At 43.5% G+C, this 19,511-nt stretch overlaps 1 protein-coding gene across 1 annotated transcript in view; it reads right to left on the reverse strand.

Moving 5' to 3' along the window:
• Window positions 1–19,511, reverse strand: part of ARFGEF2 (ARF guanine nucleotide exchange factor 2) — an 88,511-nt gene that overhangs the window by 29,310 nt on the left and 39,690 nt on the right. Inside the window, exons 13-25 of the mRNA XM_025853288.2 lie at window positions 18,000–18,108; window positions 17,154–17,337; window positions 15,057–15,168; window positions 14,336–14,541; window positions 11,843–11,927; window positions 11,569–11,740; window positions 10,591–10,742; window positions 9,164–9,292; window positions 7,850–8,008; window positions 5,103–5,250; window positions 3,996–4,095; window positions 280–320; window positions 6–175 (exon numbers count right to left, since the gene is read on the reverse strand). Coding sequence (XP_025709073.1) covers window positions 6–175; window positions 280–320; window positions 3,996–4,095; window positions 5,103–5,250; window positions 7,850–8,008; window positions 9,164–9,292; window positions 10,591–10,742; window positions 11,569–11,740; window positions 11,843–11,927; window positions 14,336–14,541; window positions 15,057–15,168; window positions 17,154–17,337; window positions 18,000–18,108 — 1,767 coding nt within the window. The remainder of the gene's footprint in view (window positions 1–5; window positions 176–279; window positions 321–3,995; window positions 4,096–5,102; window positions 5,251–7,849; window positions 8,009–9,163; window positions 9,293–10,590; window positions 10,743–11,568; window positions 11,741–11,842; window positions 11,928–14,335; window positions 14,542–15,056; window positions 15,169–17,153; window positions 17,338–17,999; window positions 18,109–19,511) is intronic.

The following is a 19,511-nucleotide window of genomic DNA, read 5'->3' on the forward strand; positions in this document are numbered from 1 at the left end:
GTTACCTTATTGAAGTGATCTCCAATCACATGCCATATTCGCGACCACTGCAGTCGGATCCGATTCATGTTGTAGTATGATATCTCCACAATCTTCTGCAAGCTGAACATGCGGGGGTGGTGCGGGGAAGCCAGCTCGTCCATGGACACGGCGCACAGCCAGCGGACAAAGTCAACTACAGGCCAGACCCAACAACACATGCGAGGCTTCATTAGTAACGGCCAGACAGCCACAACATGAGGATTCTGTAGTTGTCACACGTGAGTGACAAATACATACCTATGGCGTTTCCATCCAGTCTGGTAGATCCAGTAAAAATTCTAGGGAGATAATTCCAGACACAATAAAATAAAAGTTAGATTTGGAAGCTGTGTTTCAATTTCAAACACTGAAGAAAAGGCAAAAAGGAAGCATTTTAGGTCTGGCACCTCCACTAAAATAAATGACTGAGGCATCAGAGGTACAAAACTGGTCAATGAACCCAGAGCATAAATGCCTATAACGGTAGAAAGAAAAAGTGACACATCAAAAGGAGGAAGGGAGAGTAAAATATAACAGCATGTGATGTCACAAGAGTGGGAGTGGGAGAGTGAGGACCTCCAAAAAGCTGCTCCTCCATAAGACAAAAAAAACTAGCAGAAAAAAGTTACCCAAACCAACTCTTTCAGGACTAAACTCTGGAAATTACCAAAGGCTGGTAAAATGTTTATTCAAGAAAAATGGCTCAATTTTGGTATAAATAGAGATTATTTTTATTATATATATTATATACTATATATAATAACAATAGAAATTATTATTATTATTATGGTGTTTTAGGCTGGCCTATCTCTATTACTGTGTTCTCAGTTCCTCAGGAATGTTGAAAGCCAACAGCTCTGAAGTCACAGTAACTGTGAAACCAGCAACTTAGTTCCATAGGAGAGAACACAACTGTCCTGGAATTTCCCCCAAAACACCAGGCTCAAAGAAGTGACATTATGTGACCTGCCTGGCAGTACCCTGGAAACCCCCATTTCCAGGATTTGTCTTTGACTCAGACCTCATTTGGTGCAAATAGCCTTTTCCCTGGGGCTTTTGTCAAAAGCAATCTATAGTAACTAGCTGAGGTGGCAGTCACAACCGGTGTAAACAAGGACCTGGCCAAAAACTTAGAAGGAAAAGCTGGGAATGAGACATCCACAGAAGGCTTTATTTTTTTTTTTTAAGACTTTATTTATTTACTTGAGAGAGAGAAGAGCGAGACAGAGAAGAGCAAGGGAGTGGGAGAAGCAGACTCCCTGCTGAGCAGGGAGCCCAACGCAGGACTTGATCCAGGACCTTGAGGTCATGACCTGAGCCAAAATCAAGAGTCGGATGCTTAACTGACTGAGCCACCCAGGTGCCCCTCTTTGTCTAATTCTTAGCTGATCACTAAAGCTAAATGAGCAGAGATAGTGGTCATGAGATCACGCTCTGCAGGGAGTCTGCTTGAGATTCTTTCCCTCTACCTCTCCTCCTGCCCCTCTCTCTGTTCACGCACGTGTGCTCTCTCGCGGGAGCTTTCTCTCTCTCAATAAATAAATCTTTAAAATATATGTATACGATTCAGTGGGTTTTGGTATATTCAGACTTGTTGGTCATCACCACTATCACATTTCACACTTGGTCTTAGCCAAAAGGCCAAGAAGCTATTCCATTATCGAATTTCATAGCATTTTCATCAGCCTGTACTTACTATCAGTCACTCCCCATTTCCTCCCCTACCAACCCCTACAGCCACTAATCATTCTGTCTTTATAGATTTGCTGATTCTGGACATTGCTGTATTGTCCATTTCTCCCTTTCAGTTTTATTTGTTCTGCCATGTGACTTTGGGGCTTTGTTGTTAGATGCACATATGTTTGTATGTTTTCTTGACAGATTAAACCTTTTATATTATAAAATGTTCTTTGTCTCTACTAATGATTTTTCAACCTCTTGTCTTATATTAGTGCAGCCACCCCAGTTCTCTTTTGGCTACTTTTTGATATGCTATGTCTTTTTTATTCTTTTACTTTTAACCTGTTTTTTGAATCTAAAGTGAGTCTCTCTGGGGGCACCTGGCTGGCTCAGTTGGTAGAGCATGTGACTCTTGACCTCAGTTATGAGTTCAAGCCCCACACTGGGCATTATAGCTTACTTTAAAAAAAATAATAAATAAGGGGCGCCTGGGTGGCTCAGTTGGTTAAGCATCTGCCTTCGGCTCAGGTCATGATCCCAGGGTGCTGGGATCGAGCCCCACATCGGGCTCCCTGCTCTGCGGGAAGCCTGCTTCTCCCTCTCCCACGTACCCTGCTTGTGTTCCTTCTCTCGCTCTCTTTCTGTCAAATAAATAAATATTTTTTAAAAATTTTAATAAATAAAAATAAAGTGAGTCCCTTTGGAAAGCAGATGGTTGGACCGTGTTTATTTTAGTCCCTTCCACCAATCTCTTCCTTTGGATTAAAGTGTTTTATCTATTTACATTTAATTATAATTTAATTGTTGATGGGTAGAATTTAGATCTGCTCTTTTTCTCTTTTTATAAATATGTTGTGTCATTTTTGTTCCCCATTCCTTCATTATCACTGCCTTCTTATATGTTAAGAAATTTTCTAGTGTATCATTCTACTTTCCTTGTTTCTTTTACTGTATTTTTTCAGTGTTTTTCTTACTGATTGACTTGGGGATCATGATTAATAACATCTTAACTTTAACATTTGACTTTGAATTAATGTCCACTTAATTTGAGTAGTATGAAACATCCTGGCTCCTATATTGCTCCATTCTCTGCCCTCTGCTTTGTGCTGTTGCTATGTAAGTTATATGTTTACACATACCTGCCCATCAACACAGACTGATGACGATTACTTTTGCCATCCTCAAATGAGACAGATAAAATGAATTATAAACAGAAAATATGTATTTCCCCAGGCATCTTCACCAGTGCTCTTTACTTCTTCAGCTACTTTTGAGTTATTATCTTTCCTTTGATTTCAACCTGAGATCATGACCTGAGCTGAAATCAAGAGTTGGACACTTAACTGACTGAGCGGCCCAGGCTCTTCCTGAATTGTACATTTTAAAAGAATAAGTCTTACGGTATGTGAATTATCTCTCAATTTTAAAAAATGTAATAGCACACAAAATGATGCCGGGCAAGACTGCTACTGTCCATGATCTGGCTAATGCAGAGAAACAGAAAAGCAAGAATTGTGGTTAATGGAAGAATAAACATTTTGTACTTTTAGCCTAAACCTAACTGAAAAATGTGAGGAAAACCCATCAAAAGTATGTTACAGACAGTATCTCTGTTGGAGAGAAGCAGGGAAGCAACAGGAACAAGGTAATCAAAATACACTAATAAAGATTTTAAAATACTAAGAGGATTGTTCTGAGAACAATACAAATTATGCCCCAAATTCTATACCGCTACCATCTTAACACTGTCTGTATTTAATACTGTGGAATCCGTCATTAACCACATGAACAGCAGTGTACATGATTATTCAACGATACTTTTCAGGAGTTTGTTCATTTCGGAAAATTCATATTTTAAATACTGCTATCTGATGAATGTCTTCGAATAAGAATATCTAGATTTCTCGTGGATGTTTAGTTTCAAGTAAACAGGTATCATGGAGAGGTTCTAAGGAAAATGAAATGCCAACTATCAATGTGGCCACCTCTCACTCGTAGATAGGCTTTACATCTTAAACCCTTCTTGGAATTTTTTTAATTAGAAATTTCCGTTAAGGAAACAAGGTAATCTAAAACATCAGCATAAGCAAAAACACTTGTTTTTAAAAAGGTCATGAATACAAATGAACATGAAGGTTATTAGTAGCTGTGGATCATGTGTGCTACTTCCTAGTTTGAATGATCTAGAACTCACAACACTTACAAGAGTCAAACAGATTAAGAATCCACTAACTACACAGAGGATGTGCCACGCTACTTGATAGTCCAGCTTCACTGGAGAACAAAATCATTACCTGTCTACAGCTACAACCACACTCTGTGAGCTGGTCTCACCAACCGATTCCTGGAAGCTGGCCATCTGTCTTTTATCCACTCCACCACTCACCAAATTACCTGAAACACAATGTGCAAAATCAACATTGCTTCAAAAACAGTCAAGTGTTTAAAACAAAGTATTCTGTGGCATCAATATGCAGAGACAAGAGACATAAGAGAATGGTTTGCAGGCAAAACAAAACAAAAACACCCTCAACTGATGACAGAATAAAATTAAATGTAGGTTTTGGCATTTGGCATTTAAAATATGTTCTTATTCTTAGAATACAAGCTCCCTTGCTTGTATCAACCAACTCCCTTTCTTCAGTCTTTCACATTTTTATAGTATTGAATGCCTACATTTAGGACAACAAATACAAAATTAAGCAGTACTAACTTAGAGCTCCTGGAAGACGGGACAGCTTATACCTGCTCAATGTTTGGTGTGCTTTCCAGGACTTCACTCCAGCCATCCCTGCATGCGCCCTAAGAAGCAGGTGCTATTACAGCTTCCCCCTTTCATACGGTCTGTGCTTTTAACCGTGACCCTGTCCTATTCCCATCAGTGTATGTGGGACCTAGGAGCCTGCCCTAGATGAATTAAAATGTGTAAACCGAGTGCTTAGAATGTGGTCCGGCACTTTTGTTTGCCTTATTTCCTATTAGATCACCGACGGAAGCCTCTCACTTCAATGAGAAATCATTCTACTTTCGGGAGAATGAACATGGAAGAGACGTTGAATCTACTTTTCAAAAATCTAGAGATACACATACCCATTCCTCTAATACTAGGTACTAAAGCTGTAGCCTTTCTAAAGCAAATGGCTTCTCCCCCCCAATACACTTCTAGGCATAGAAAGAAAAGTAATGCACCCTGCTGATTTTGATAAAATAGGCATTTACTCAACAGTTTAATCACACTTAAGAGAGCCAAAGCAGCACTTCCACTTCCATTAATAAACACACTGTCAACTGGCACACAAGGAAGAGCTGGTTTACGTGACCGTCCTGCTGAGACAAGAAGCGTTTCATTCCGGTTAACTTGTGACTCCATGACGGCCAGCCGTGGGGCCTGGTTATCTTACCAAGGCCAAGGCCCATGAACTCTTCTCCCGCCAACGTGTGGCCCTTCAGGCTCCCTTCTCTTTCACGCCCAGATCCAGACAGGTAGCGGGTTTTCACACCGGTTCCTATCAGCTGAGCGAGCTCCAGCTGGCTGATGCATTTCAAGATCTAATGAAAAGAAGGCGTGAAGAAATGAGTTCCCGTTTCTGGCCTGAAAAGGTCACTGCAATCTTAGTCATTCGAGAGCTCTTTGAAACACACAGCTTTTCTTCAGGTGAGAATGAAATCCCAGGGTCTTAGGATGGTTTTCCTAGTCCTGGCGAGGCAACCCACTGACTGCAGGCCTGGAATATAGACCCATTTTTTTTTTTTTTTAAACTGTTAAAAAGTAAGAGAGAAAATGACTAAAAGAACATCTGGTACAATGGAGTTATGCGATGTAGATGTTTAATTATGCAAATGTGATAAGTGCTCGAGAAAGAGAGAAAAGCTGTTTGACTGGAGCAGGGAATCCCACCCACTGTGCTACCCGGTAAGTGTGCCATCTGGTCTGACTTAGCCCCCCTCACCTCCTTTCTATTCTACCTCTCAAACACAAAATGCTAGCCTCCCTGCTGCTCCATTAACTTGACATGTCTCGTCCTACCCCCAAAGCCTTTATACTTGTTCTTTATGCCTAGAACATGTTCCTTATGCTCTTCCCCATGCTTCACTCCCAACTTAGATTCCCAGCTCAGACACGTGTCCCTCAGAGACCTCTCTTGACTGCCCTGAGATTGCATGCACACCGTCTCTACCACCATCCCCTGGTCACACTTTTTTCCCCTTTGGCCCTCACCATTTTTCGGCATTATGCCATATATTTGCTTGTTCTCTGCCTTAAGTACCACAGGGCATCAACACTGTCTTGTTCACTGCTGAATCCCCAGCACTTAAAATAGCTGGTGATTATTGTTTGGTTAACTGGATGAACGGAGAACATGCGCTGGAATGGGTGTGCAGTCGGAAAAAGACTGTAGCTTCCGGCCCCATGGGGTGGTTCTGAAGTGGAGAAGATAGACCTGCACACAAGCCTTTTCTCGACTGGAGCTTATCTGAAGAAACAGAAATGGGTCTCGACTTCTACTGGAGGAAAAACTGGTCGCTAGAAACTTATTGAGGGACAGCATGGCGATCTCCAGGTAAACCTTTCCTAAGGGATTTTCATGGGAACTTCTGACCAAAGCTGAGTTTTGCCTTTCGCGTTGACGTTACGATCCAATCTCAGAGTATGGGAGTCCACTATACCACTGAGCACTGCTTGGTATTGTTACTTATTATAAACTTCCTGTTGACTGCGAAAGGTATTTAATTCTACCGGAAAGAGCCATGCCCTGATTGCTCCACATACAATGATACCACTAAATTATTACCAGTAAACTATTATTAACTCCCTCCCTTTTCCAGAAGCTGAGGATGGCCAGCATCTCAAGTATGTCAACAACTTGCGGCCGGGACTTCTTGGTTCCAGCCTGGTTTCTCAAGATTTCTGACCATCAAATAGGTGTAATTCATTTTAACATTTCTAGGTGCTGCTATATACTTGGCAACCAGCAGGAACCCCATCGACATCATGCCTCCCAGATTAAAAAAAGTTCTATGAGAGAAAGCAGCTATTTATTGATTCACTATGTATTGTGACTCCTCAGAAAATAGGAAATTACTTCTTAAAAACAAAACAAAGAAAGACAACAACAAAATGGCTCCTGGCTGGCTCAGTTGGTGGAGCACGTGACTCTTGATCTTGGGGTCCTGAGTTTGAGCCCCACCCTGGGCACAGAGATAACTTAAAGAATAAAAACAAAAACCAAAACCCAACCAACCAGCCCTCCCTACCCCTACCCCGTACAACTTCATCTTTTCTAACATGGAAAACTCCAGGGTTGCGGTGGAGAAAGGAAAGGCTGGGTGAAAGGGGACAAAGGTACCTGCCATGATGAGTGGGAAGAGGTGGGCTAACACCTACTGAGCTCTCACTACCTGCCAAAGGCAGTTCTGAGCCCTGCAAATGACCTCCCTTCACCTCATGGCAACCCCACGAAGGTGTGGCCCAGGGACTAAGGGACCTGCATGCCACACAGCAGGCAGAGCTGCACACCCACACCGGACCCCAGCAGTCCAGCTCCGGGCCTTCCCCCTTAGGAATTGACCCCGTGGGGGAGGAGGCAGCCATGTCCCCTCTAGGTGCCCACGGTCCCTGTCACTCTGCTCACTCACCTCTTATTCTTTCAGTTTTCTCCCTAAAGCAAGAAGCAATATGTGCAGGCACCAGAGAAATCAGGTAATGTAATTTAAGGGAAAAAGGCAGAAAATAAATCGCCTGCATAATTCTATTACTCAGGATGTTAACGATTTTATCCTTTTCAGATACGATTAGGAGAGAGATCAGGCCCCCCAGCTTTTTCTAAATCTACACAGGGACGTTATGAGCTCCCAGGAGGAGCCCAAGGGCTTGGGGCAGTGCGCTCCCATGCAAATAGGAGCTGCTGGGGAGAGGGTCGCCCCGTTGACATAGAACATCTTAACGCACCCACCACAGCCCCAGAAGCTTAATTTTCAGAGACGTGAGGATCTGTGGCTAAAGGAAAACCCAGAGTTAAAGCAAGGCTTGACCCTAGTTCCAGAACTGGAATTGACCAAAGATAGAAGACGGACACTGAATCAGAAGAATGCTGGGAGTCCACCTAACTAAGAAAAGGCATTTGCCAGGCTTTCAAAGGAAACACACCTCGTGCCAGGAGTTCCCAAGGTAGTTGCCATCGGTGTGTGCCACTGTTATAAGCGTCTTTATGGTGTCGATGTTTTTCTGCTTCATTTCGGTGATGCTGGAGCTGGCTGTCAGCAGGGAGAAGCGAGCAAGAGCCTGAACATAGGCATCTCGCTCCAGCTGCAATGGAAGTCCAAGCAAGAGAGCGTGCTGAGATTCCACCCTTAGCGTGCCCGTTGGCACATCCACAGGCCTGTGTGTGCACTGGGCTCCTGATACCTTCTGTACAAACACCACCTAACAGGCTTCACACACATCAACACTCCAGTTATTCCGTGCTGACGTCCTCCTGCTACCGAACATCCCTGCGCGCCACGTGGCCGAGTGCTCTCTCCTTCACAGCTGACCTCAGTAGGAGAGGAATCTGTTGAATGCTAAGATTGCCACATACACTCTGGTTTCTGCAACAATCTTGCAAGGTAGGCCTATTTTCTCTTTTTTAAAAGATTTTATTTATTCATTTGAGACACAGAGATAGAGACAGAGAGAGAGAGAGAGAGAGAGAGAGAGAGAGAGAGAGCGCGCGCGCGCATGAGCAGGGAGAGAGGCAGAGGGAGAGGGAGGTAGGCCTATTTTCTCAACTCTACCGAGGAGACCAAGGATGTCTTAGAGAGGAGTTAGCTGGGCCAATGTCACGTGGCTAGAGAAAGGATCTGCAACCCAGACTGTCTGGTGTCAAAGCCTGTGGTCTTGGTACAGAAGAAAATATCTAACTGTAAAATACATGGGAATAGAAGATTTGAGTTTTTCAAAATAAAAATGGGCGCAAATTCTTACTTAGGAAGTGATGCATGGGACTGACAGTCTCCTAATTTCCTAAGAATTTGAGAATTGTATTTTGTGTAGTTGCTTTAATTTTTCAAGATGCAAAGGTATATAGACATACTCATTTTGCAATAAACTATCTGTTTCCCCCAGAGAAGACTTGGAAATGAAGGACATTATGATAAAAACTGATCTTAAAAGGAAAAGTAATATCTTAGCACTAGGGCAGGCTAATTAGGCAGACGGATAGGAAGTCTGTTTTGTCAAACCCAATCAAGTAGCTTAGACCCCACCTACTCACTAAAGAAGGTTACAATCCAAATCTCCAATTTTCTCCCTAATGAGGCTGTTGTCAGCACAAATCTGTGGGCTTCCTCTCAGCAGGCATGAATAGGTAGTTTGCTGAGCCTTTTTTGGCTAACTGGAAATGTCTGATAGTTTCTAAGTTTTGCCAAATCTGAAAGAACACAGCCCACCACCATCTCTGGAGCCCTGCTAACTTCCACCCACCTGCATTCCAAAGATGCAGGCAATCCGGATTGCACATCGGATGCCCTCCAAACACAGGGAGGCCACCTCTGTATCATCACAGTTCTGCAGTCCGATGCTGTAGGCTGCCAACAGCGGTGTCCACACCAGCTGAAAGGAAGCGAGGTTTCCATCATGTCTAGATTTTCAGCATGGAAGGAGCACTTAAGAGGCCACGCTGTTAGTTATGAGCACAGCCAGGATGCCAAGTTCACTGCTATTTTGATTTCAATCTACTCCATTCACAATATTAAATGGTTCCTCCTCAACTGTGGTCAAAGGTGTCACTATAGATATGCTCCGTACCAAACGTACAGCTCGAAAGGAAGGAAGGAAGATAAACAGTGGCTAGGGTGCCATCACCACATCTACCTGCGCTGGTAGCAGACATCACTCATCAACTGGAGAGCCTACTCCCTGCTGAGTCTATTCAGGGCACGAGAATCCTTCTCTGCACAGTGCAGGCAGGCAGGGCCAATCAGAGGCTGGCACATAAAATAAAACCTACACGCAACTCATACTCTGTAAACTTAATTTCTTGAAAGTTCCTAATTCAAATTATTTAGACGTGGGCGCCTGGGTGGCTCAGTTGGTTAAGTGACTGCCTTGGGCTCAGGTGATGCTCTTGGAGTCCTGGGATCGAGTCCCGCATCGGGCTCCCTGCTCAGCAGGGAGCCTGCTTCTCCCTCTGACCCTACCCCCTCTTGTGCTCTCTCTCTCTCACTCTCTCTCTCAAATAAATAAAACAAATAAAAAAAATTATTTAGACTTTACTTTTCCTCCAATTTTCCTGTGAATTCCCTGGAAATAAAGGTTCACAAAAATATAGAAGTTCTCAACAGGATATTGACAGCTACTATAAAAACACCTTAGAGAAAAATTATGTGCATGTCTACAAGGCATGTACCTTTTCTAGACACTTTAAAAACAGACAGACTTCAGGATACTGTCTTTTATTTCCAACTAATTTCATCAGGTAAACCAACCCTGAGGCCACGGAGGTGAGAGGTCAAAATATAACGATCTCTTTTGCCTGAATAATTCTTAATTCATTCAGTCCCCCGGCAGCCCCACCAGCAACCCTGTGTTCGTCCCCATTTTACAGACGATGAACACAGAGAGAAGCTGAGTAAACTGACCAACATCACAGAGCTACAAAGTGGCAAAGGCAGGATTCAAACTAGCCATTCTGACTGTGGAGCCCACGCTTGTGGTTGGCACTGGCACAACCCCTGCATCATCAAAGGGCTTCTGGGAAGGATTCACTTGAGTAACTGTTCAGACAGATGCACCTAGACCTGACCTTTCCTCTCCTCCACCTCTTCACCATTACAGAGGCACTGGTTAGCTTCTAGCTGGTCACCTGCAGAATCAGGCCAAGCCAGGTTCTGGCTTCTCAGGATACTCACTTTGAACATCGGCCGGACATGGTCCAAGTGAGTGGCGCTGGTGAACGGGGCCTTGGCATGGCTCACAGCCTCCATCAGAGCTTTGGCTGTTCTAGCCATTTGCTCCATCTCCAGGTTGTACAGCAGCCGTCTCTGTTTTTCACTAGCTACACCTACAAAGAAATCAGAGTCCAATATAAGCCGCGGACACCCACCGAGTGCTGGCCGTGGGCTAGGCACGGTTTTAAAAGATTTATGACGATTAAGTCACAAATCCTCCTGAGCACCTCTGTGAATGCGTTCCAAATATTGCCATTTTACTGAAGGGGGAAATGAGGCACAGACAGGCTCAGCACCTTGCCCAGGGACACACAGCCAATAAGTAGTGGAGGTGGGACTTGACCCCGGCCAGTGTGGCTCTGCAGCCTGGGCGCTCAATCTCTACGCTCTGCTGAAGCCGAGAGTGTCACGGGCCTTCCCTCACAGAATTCTCATCAAGGTTGGCACCATCACCAGTGGCACTGAAGCAGTTTTAAGGAACACTTTGTGGGATAATTTAGCTCTCAGATTACTCATTTTAAATTCCTTATTGTAGCTAATCACAAATCTAGCAAGAAGATGGTTATGAGAGAATCAACATAATCACACTAACTGATTTAAACACATTTACTGGGGCGCCTGGGTGGCTCAGTCATTAAGCGTCATTAAGTGTCATTAAGCGTCTGCCTTGGGCTCAGGTCATGGTCCCAGGGTCCTGGGATCAAGCCCCGCGTCGGACTCCCTGGTCCGCAGGGAGCCTGCTTCTCCCTCTCCCACTCCCCCTGCTGTGTTCCCTCTCTCGCTGTGTCTGTCAAAAATAAATAAAATCTTTAAAAAAATAAACACATTTACTATGCAGATATCTAGACACACAAATTAAAATTATCAGGGAACTTAATCATGCAATCTGATACACTTGAAAATTAGGATTAACAGAAATAATCTGTCATTAGACCTTACTCTGCTTAGTAGATTTGGTTGCGATCGTATGCTCTTTTGTTTCTTTCATGGCAATTTTTTTGCCTTCTATTTCTTCATAGATGCTTGAGAGATATTCTTCCGGGAGATCTTTACTATCGTTGATACCCCGATTCATTTTAATGTATTGTTCTTTTGTCATTTTATTTTTTACCTGAAATTTAAAAAAATCAAAAGCCATTTAGAAAACATCCAATGGCCCAAATAAAACTCCTTATTTAGCTACTATAATATATAAATCATTAAAATATTTTACCTGAGGGCTGTGCAAGTCTGTGGTTAGCATGATAATTGAGTATGCTAGAACATATGCAGTATCAGCACTAGCAAACAGGGTTTGCCTGGAAGAGAAGGTTCCAGATATAAGAACATGCACAGAGAAGAGGCTAATGGAGACACGCTGCACTGAAAGCAGGCCAACTGTTCCACATGATGATGCCAAACTAGTCAAGAGTGTTCATGTTTTTATCACCATCAAATAATAACTAATGACCTTGAGTGTAGAAAAAGCTAATTAAGAAATTGTGTCACGTTTTAGGTTTCTCTGAATAAAGCAGTTTTAACTCAAGTTTTAAAGAAGATTCTCAAGGTGCAGCCAAAACCCTGGACTAGGGTGTGGCAAGTGAGGCACCAGAGCACAAAATGCACAGAGACCCTCATCTGACCATGAGAGTGAGGCCCCCTTACAGTCTGCACCCTTGTGCTTCACCACCTACCTCACCCTGCTCCTGTTCCTGAGAGCATCTACTTTGTGCTGGGCACTGGGGAGAAAGAGGAACAAAACTATTGTTCAGAGGCGCCTTGCTGGCTCAGTCAGTAGAGCGTGTGACTCTTCATCTTGTGCTTGTAGGTTCAAGCCCCATGCTGGGAGCATATTACTTAAAAAAAAAATCTTAAAAAAGAGAGAAAACTGCTGTTCAATTATTATTTACAGCTTACATTACTCACTGTAATACTGAACAGCAGAAATTTGAAGAAAAATATTTATATTGTTCTACATAATATGCTTAAGTCTGACTTCTTGCCTTAGCCAAGAAAAGACAAAAATGTGTGGATACAGTCTCAAAGTATGTGAGGCTGAAGCTACAAAAACTGGTCTGTCCAAATCACCCCCAAAAGGAAAGGGAGAAACTCTGAAGAACATAACAAAAGGTCTGCATCCTTTTTTTTAAAGATTTTATTTATTTGTTTGTTTGACAGAGAGAGACACAGCGAGAGAGAGAACACAAGTAGGGGGAGTGGGAGAGGGAGAAGCAGGCTTCCTGCCAAGTGGGGAGCCCGATGTGGGGCTCGATCCCAGGACCCTGGGATCAGGGCCTGAGCTGAAGGCAGACACTTAACGACTGAGCCACCCAGGCACCCCAAAAGGTCTGCATTCTACCATGAAACAATCTAATGTGTTTAGCCATTAAGAGAAACAGACCAAGGTCCCCAGGTCCACACAGGAGATACCTTCAAAGTAAGTAACATCTCCTCTGCCTTCACAGCAAATTCTATGTTCACTGGGTTAAAATGACCAGATGCTGCCTCTGTTGACCATGCATCTAATGGGAATAGCTTGTTGTGCGCTTGGAGGATTAGAACCAATTAATATGAAAACCAAACTGACCTGAGAGGCAAACTGTTATTAAACTGTCTCTACTGAACAATTTCGACATCATGTTCACAGTATATTCAGACATTCTTCACTTCACGCCAGGGGAAAGAGTGTGAGCTTTTGAGTTAGACAATCCATATTCAATCCTGCTCTGCTACTTATCAGCTGATTAACTCTGGACAGGTTGCTCACTCTCCCAGAGCCTTGTTTCCTCTCTAAAAAATGGAGACACTACTCCCAGGCTTACCATTAATTAAATGAAATGTATGTAAAACCCATGACATGGCTGACATATAGGAGATGTGTTTTTGGGGTTTTGTTTTGTCTTTAAAAGATTTATTTTAGAGAGACAGAGAGCGAGATAGTATGTGCGTGTGTACACATGGGGGAGGAGGGCCAGAGGGAGAGTCTTTTTCTTTTTTTTTTTTTTAAGGTTTTATTTATTTGAAAGAGAGACAGAATACAAGCAAGGGGAGAGGTAGAGGGAGAGGGAGAAGCAGACTTCCCGCAGAGCTGGGAGCCCGACACGGGGCTCAATCTCACGACCCTGAGATCAAAACCTGAGCTGAAACCAAGAGTCAGACACTCAACCTACTGTGCCATCCAGGTGCCTCAGGAGATGTTTAATAAAGGTTAGCTCTCCTTTTAATTTCCACTTCCTACAAAAACATGAACTACCCACCAAAAGAGGACCCAAGATGAAATCATACGTTTAGGCAGGTTTTATTAGTTATGTAGCCATTTTTGTAACCTGCTCATCAGTATGTAACCAAAAAAAAACAAAAATCCTTGAGATCTACCCCGTATGTTAGATCAGGGAACTGTTCTTAATTAGGAAAGAGGTGCCTAAGCTTCTTCTCAACTCATAAAATTACTCTTATCAAGATAGTGTGGGCTCTACTTGTGTAAATGCGGGCAAATTACTTAGCCTCTCTGGTCCTCACTCTCCTTGTCTGCAGAAAGGGGACATAAACAGAAACTGTGAGGTCTTACCTGAGATAATCCCTCAGCAGTGTCCAGCACATCGTAACAGAAACATTAGTTGTTTGGTGCAGATTTAGGAAGATTAAACTCAACTCCCAACCAAACTAAGATCAGTGCTCTGAGGCAGGCAAAAAGATGACATGGAAGGGACTTCAACACAGCGCTTACCCCTGGTTGCACTCTATGTATCTCGCAGCAAATTTCTCCATTAATCGATCAATCTTCTGGGCTTCCCCAGGTAGACGGAAACCTTCTAGAAATGTCCGTAGGGCTGAGACAAATTCCTTTTCGCAGAAGTCAAGTTGGTCCACGTAGGCATACATCACTTCCTTGTTGAACCTTGTGCTGTCTCCCAGAAAATCACCTACTTGGGTCTGAAACATACACACCCACTCACATCTAGAAACTGTCATATGTGAACCCACAGTAAAACACACATCAGACAGGGTGGGGAGGCAGAACGCCCTGCTCTCAACACCCAGAACAGGCTGGCCTGCTACAAAAGCTGGGCAACTCCAAGCCTGCCCACCCACCCACCCATTCCAGGCTCAGTCTATCCTGTCTCAGGCAGAACAGGAGGAGGCACAAGAAACTTAAAGATGAAAGAATGATGGGACACACTCAGGAGGGAGGTGAGCTGCAGACAGGCAGCCAGAAGTTTTTAGCAGTCAAAGGACACTTCTAGTTCTGGCACTGTTCCACCAAGTACACAACCACCTCTTGGGAGCTTTTTGCAACACCGGCCAAAGGAGTAAGTAGGACTGCTATAAACAAGGGAGTGGATAATAGCCACTGCACTGAGGGTCAGCCACTCTCTAGGTTAAGGCTAGGCGGGGTCTCAGAATCACCTGATAAAACCTACACGCAAGCGTCCAACCCCCAATCTTACAGAATCAAGGCGCTCCTCCTGGTGCAGGAATTGGGCAATGTCTTCAACTGATGTTCCCAGCATGCCCTGCTCCTGAAGAAACTGGATGCCTCTCTTGGGTTTCTTGTTGAAACTGTTTCAAAAAGAGAGAGGGCATGGGTTACTTATTTCAAAATCTGGAGGATAGAAAAAGCTGGCATTTGAGGCATGAACAAGCCATCGCCTATCAGCTCAGGAAGGTCCTGTGTGTCCTGGTGGCTTCTCTGAATTTCATCTTTAATTTCTGACCTAGCTATAGCAGGGTCCGATGGCTGTCACCCAACATCTGTTCTCCTCTTCTCCAACACTAACAGAGCCCTAGATGTTTAGCCAGGCACACAACCACCTGGAATAAAAATTATATTTTCCTGTCTCCCTCAAAGTATGACCACGTGATAAAGTTCTGGCCTGTGATGTATGAGCAGAAATGGTGTGGGTACTTCTAGGAAGGATCCTTAAACAAAGCTGGCTTGGCTGGGAGGTATATTCTTTATGCAGTTTCCCCTTTATTCCCTAGTATATGTGTGATGGCTGGTGCTCTGGCAGTCACCTTAAACCATGAGGCAACACTGAAGGTGGAAACTGTGTTAAGGATGGTGAAGCAGAGGAGCACCTGGGTGGCTCAGTTGGTTAAGCATCTGACTCTTGATTTCGGTTCAGGTCACAATCTCAGGGTTGTGAGATCGAGACACATGTCAGGCTCTGTGCTGGGTGTGGAGCCTGCTTAAAATTCTCTCTCTTCCTCTGCACCACCCCCCCCCCCCCCCCCAAAAAAAAAAAAAAAAAAAAGGATGGTAAAGGAGAAAGACTAATAGAGCCTGGATCTTTGATGTCCATGAGAGCCAATATAACAGCCCTAGACTGTCCATGTTGGGATTTCCTTTCACAGTGCTTAAGTACTGTTTGTACTTCCTGTTAAAGGTAGGCATACTTCACTACTGATAAATTCAATGTGCTATTTACCAGGCCCCGCACTGGAGAATGCCCTGTGCTGGGGCAAGGGCTGCGCAGAAAGGACATGGATCAGGTGCGAGCAGGAGCAGCCTGCAGACAGGAGGCTACAGAAGGCCTCCTTGAGGAGGAGAGGTTTCGCCAAGCCTGAGGGAGGAAAAAGACCCAGGAGTATTCCAAGCAGAGGGCACAATGGTGAGAAGAGCTCGAGGTGTTCAAGGGAATGAAGCACACGGTGTGACTCGGGTACTGGCAGATGAGGTCAGTGGGGGTGGGGGGTTGGAGGCGGGACCAGGCTGTGATGAGGAGAGGGAAACGTGGAACGACTTAGGTGGGGGACTGATAAGACCTGATTTAAGTTTTTAAAAGATTAGCTGCTATGGGGAGAATAGACTGGGGGCGATACAGGGCTGGGGAGAGTGGAAATGAGATCAACACTTCAATTCATAAGTATTATAACATCAGCTTTTAAAACAAACCAAATTTACTAAGTTAACTAATCATTCAAAAGTAGGACAGAATATGAGACTGAGTTTACGTAATTTTACGTGTGAGAGACTGGAAAGAAACACCTTAAGATTTACCAATGCTTGTAATAATGACGATGCACTTATGAGAGAATGTCATTTTTCAAAGATACACGGCTGAGGTATTATGATGGGTGCAAATTACTTTCAAAGGGTTCAGAAAAAAATACACCTAGATAATGCTAATATGGCAAGCATTAATTCTTCTGTATGTTGGAACTCTTCATAAGATATAGTTGAAAAAAAGTTACCAATGCTGATTTCCTTTAGATAATAATTTTATGAGTGATTAAACATTCTTGCTTCATACTTTTATTTTCTAAATTGGTTTAATTTTTTTGCATTAGGTAAAACAAAAATAAAAAGACCAGGCATCAACTACACAAAGCTATTAAATTTCAATCTCAATCTGCCTCTCCCTCTCCCTCTCCCACTCTCTCACTCACTCACTCTGACTGGCTCTGTTAGGCTTGGCTGTGACATCAGCACTGGCCTTTGTAACAGGCATTCCCCTAGGGGAGTCAGTCCCAGGTTCCTGGAGAAGATGTGGCTTTGTCAGAGGCCCCAAGAGATTCGGCTGGAGTAGCTGAGCCATACTCACAGCTCGATGCCATGTTCGATAATCTCCTTTTGTTGCTTGATGACCTCAAACTGTTCTGGATCATCCTGGACAGCCATCTGGGTCCCCGAAGACACCGTGGACTCCATGGACGTCACACTGCTCCGTCTCGCCATGTCAAGGCCTTTCCCATCCCCTAGTTCCTGATCTGTGGGCCTCTCCTGACCTACGATGACATAAAGCAAAGGAAACCAAATCAACAGATGGGATACAGACACACCTGAGCTCAGGTCTGACTCTGTGGTTCCCTTTTCCAGACCTGTAACAATAAAGTTTATACTGTAAGAGTCATAAGCATGAAATCTTGATATCACTCAGATACTTTACTTAAAAATTTACTTTTTTGTGGAACTTGATGAGCTAATTCTAAAATTCACATGAAAGAAGAGAAGTGCCAAAACCGTGAAGACACTTGGAAGAACAATGAATAGGAAGACCTGCCCTAACAGGTATCAAACTCACTAAAGAATTCAAGGCATCTGAAAAGTGTGGTAATGGGGCAAGAACAGACAAATCCATAGAATGGAATAGAAAATTCAGAAACAGACTTCCACAGGGAAATCTGGTATATCATAAAAGTGGTGCTTCAAGGTGGTGAGGGAAGGAGAGACGACTAAAAAAATCAGAGTAACTGTCTCTCCATTTGGAAAAATGATGTTAAAGCACAACTCACACTATTCCCCCCAAATTCCAGATGGATTAAAAAGCAGAAGCTTTAAGGCAATCAGCAAACTAAAGTGTTTTGCTAACTCTAAGACAGTGACACGAAGACGACTTTCCCAACAGTCACGCTGTGAATGGAGGTGGTGCTGTGGCAAGCCCTCTCACCGAGGCTGGTCTGGTGGTTGGGATTCACATACAGGTCTTTGCTCCATTCCACCATACACTTGAGAATGGACACGAGGCACTCCAAACCTTTCTTCCTCAGACTGAGCTCCTAAAGGACAAAAGGGACATGGCACAGAGACTTAACAGATAAACTGAGTGCAGACATCTACAGAACTCTTATGGAATTCTGTGAGAATACGAGATAATCACTGACCTTCGGTGCTATTAAGCACAGAACCCAAGGAAAAGTTAACAGGTGACATAAGTATTAAGGGCTCACTGCAAAAACCCTGAAAATCTCTAAAGCTGTTCATTACAAACACCCTAGCAGAAAAACAGGAGATGTGTGCTTTCCTAAAAGGAACAGTGTTAGCTGGATTTTTTTTTTTTTTTTTTTTTGAGTAAACTCTATGCCTAACATGGAGCTTGAACTCATGACCCCAAGATCAAGAGCTGCATGTTCTACCTACTGAGCCACCCAGGTGCCCCAAGTGTTATCTGGATTTTTAAAAGGAAGTTAATCATTGCTTGTATAATTCGAAAAACACTTAAGACACTTTCCTTTTTAATAAACCAACAGGGTTGTGGCGCCTGGGTGGCTCCGTTGGTTAAGTGTCTGATGCTTGGTTTCAGCTCAGGTCATGATCTCAGGGTCATGAGATCAAGCCCCACATGAAGCTTGGCACTCAGTACAGAGTCTGCTTGGGATTCTCTCTTCCTCCCTCCCTCCCCTCACGCACATGCACACGTGCATTCTCTCTCTCAAATAAATACATAAAATCTTAGGAAAAAAATTGCTTAAAATAAATAAAAATTAAAAATCAACAGGGTCTTAACCAGTGACCCCCACTCCCCAAAAAAAAGAGAAAAGAATTTTACATGATGCAACAAATGAGTGATTCTGGACACATTCTTACTCTTCAAACACAAATGCATTTCATCTTAAGGCTTGCTCTACAAATAAATAAAAATACTAATTTTTTAAAAAGTAGCATTTCTTAAAAAATTGAATGTGAATCGCAGATAACCTAAAGAAATGCAAATATTTTCTACTCAAAACAGCACCTAAGGTGGCACAGATCTCTCTGTGAATCTAATGACATCTACAGACCTTCTAGGGAAAATGCCCATACACCAAAATTCTACACATAATTCCAGGCAGCGCACAAACCTTCTGACCAGCTGCTTCAGAGACCTTACCTGAAGATCCTCTGTGTGGGCACTCTAATGAGGCAATTGGATAAGAGACAATTTCCTTTGCCTTACTGGAGCCTAGGATCCTGTTTTCATATAAGCTTTGGAAAGGTGACTGTAAGTGAACTGACTTCCTACAGATCTTGGCTCAAATGTCACCTTCTCAGAGAGACTACCTTTGTGACCCCATTAAAAATGAAAGTACCCCCGTTTCTAGCACCCCTTTATCCCTGCTTTATTCTTCTCTGCAGCTTGCTTCTCCATTGTCTGCTTATAAATGTCGTGACCACAGCAGTTGTGCACTGTGTTTATTTCACT

The sequence above is a fragment of the Callorhinus ursinus genome, unplaced genomic scaffold (assembly GCF_003265705.2).
Source record: "Callorhinus ursinus isolate GAN/ISIS: 27379988/994484 unplaced genomic scaffold, GSC_fseal_2.0 scaffold53, whole genome shotgun sequence".
NCBI lineage: Eukaryota > Metazoa > Chordata > Mammalia > Carnivora > Otariidae > Callorhinus > Callorhinus ursinus.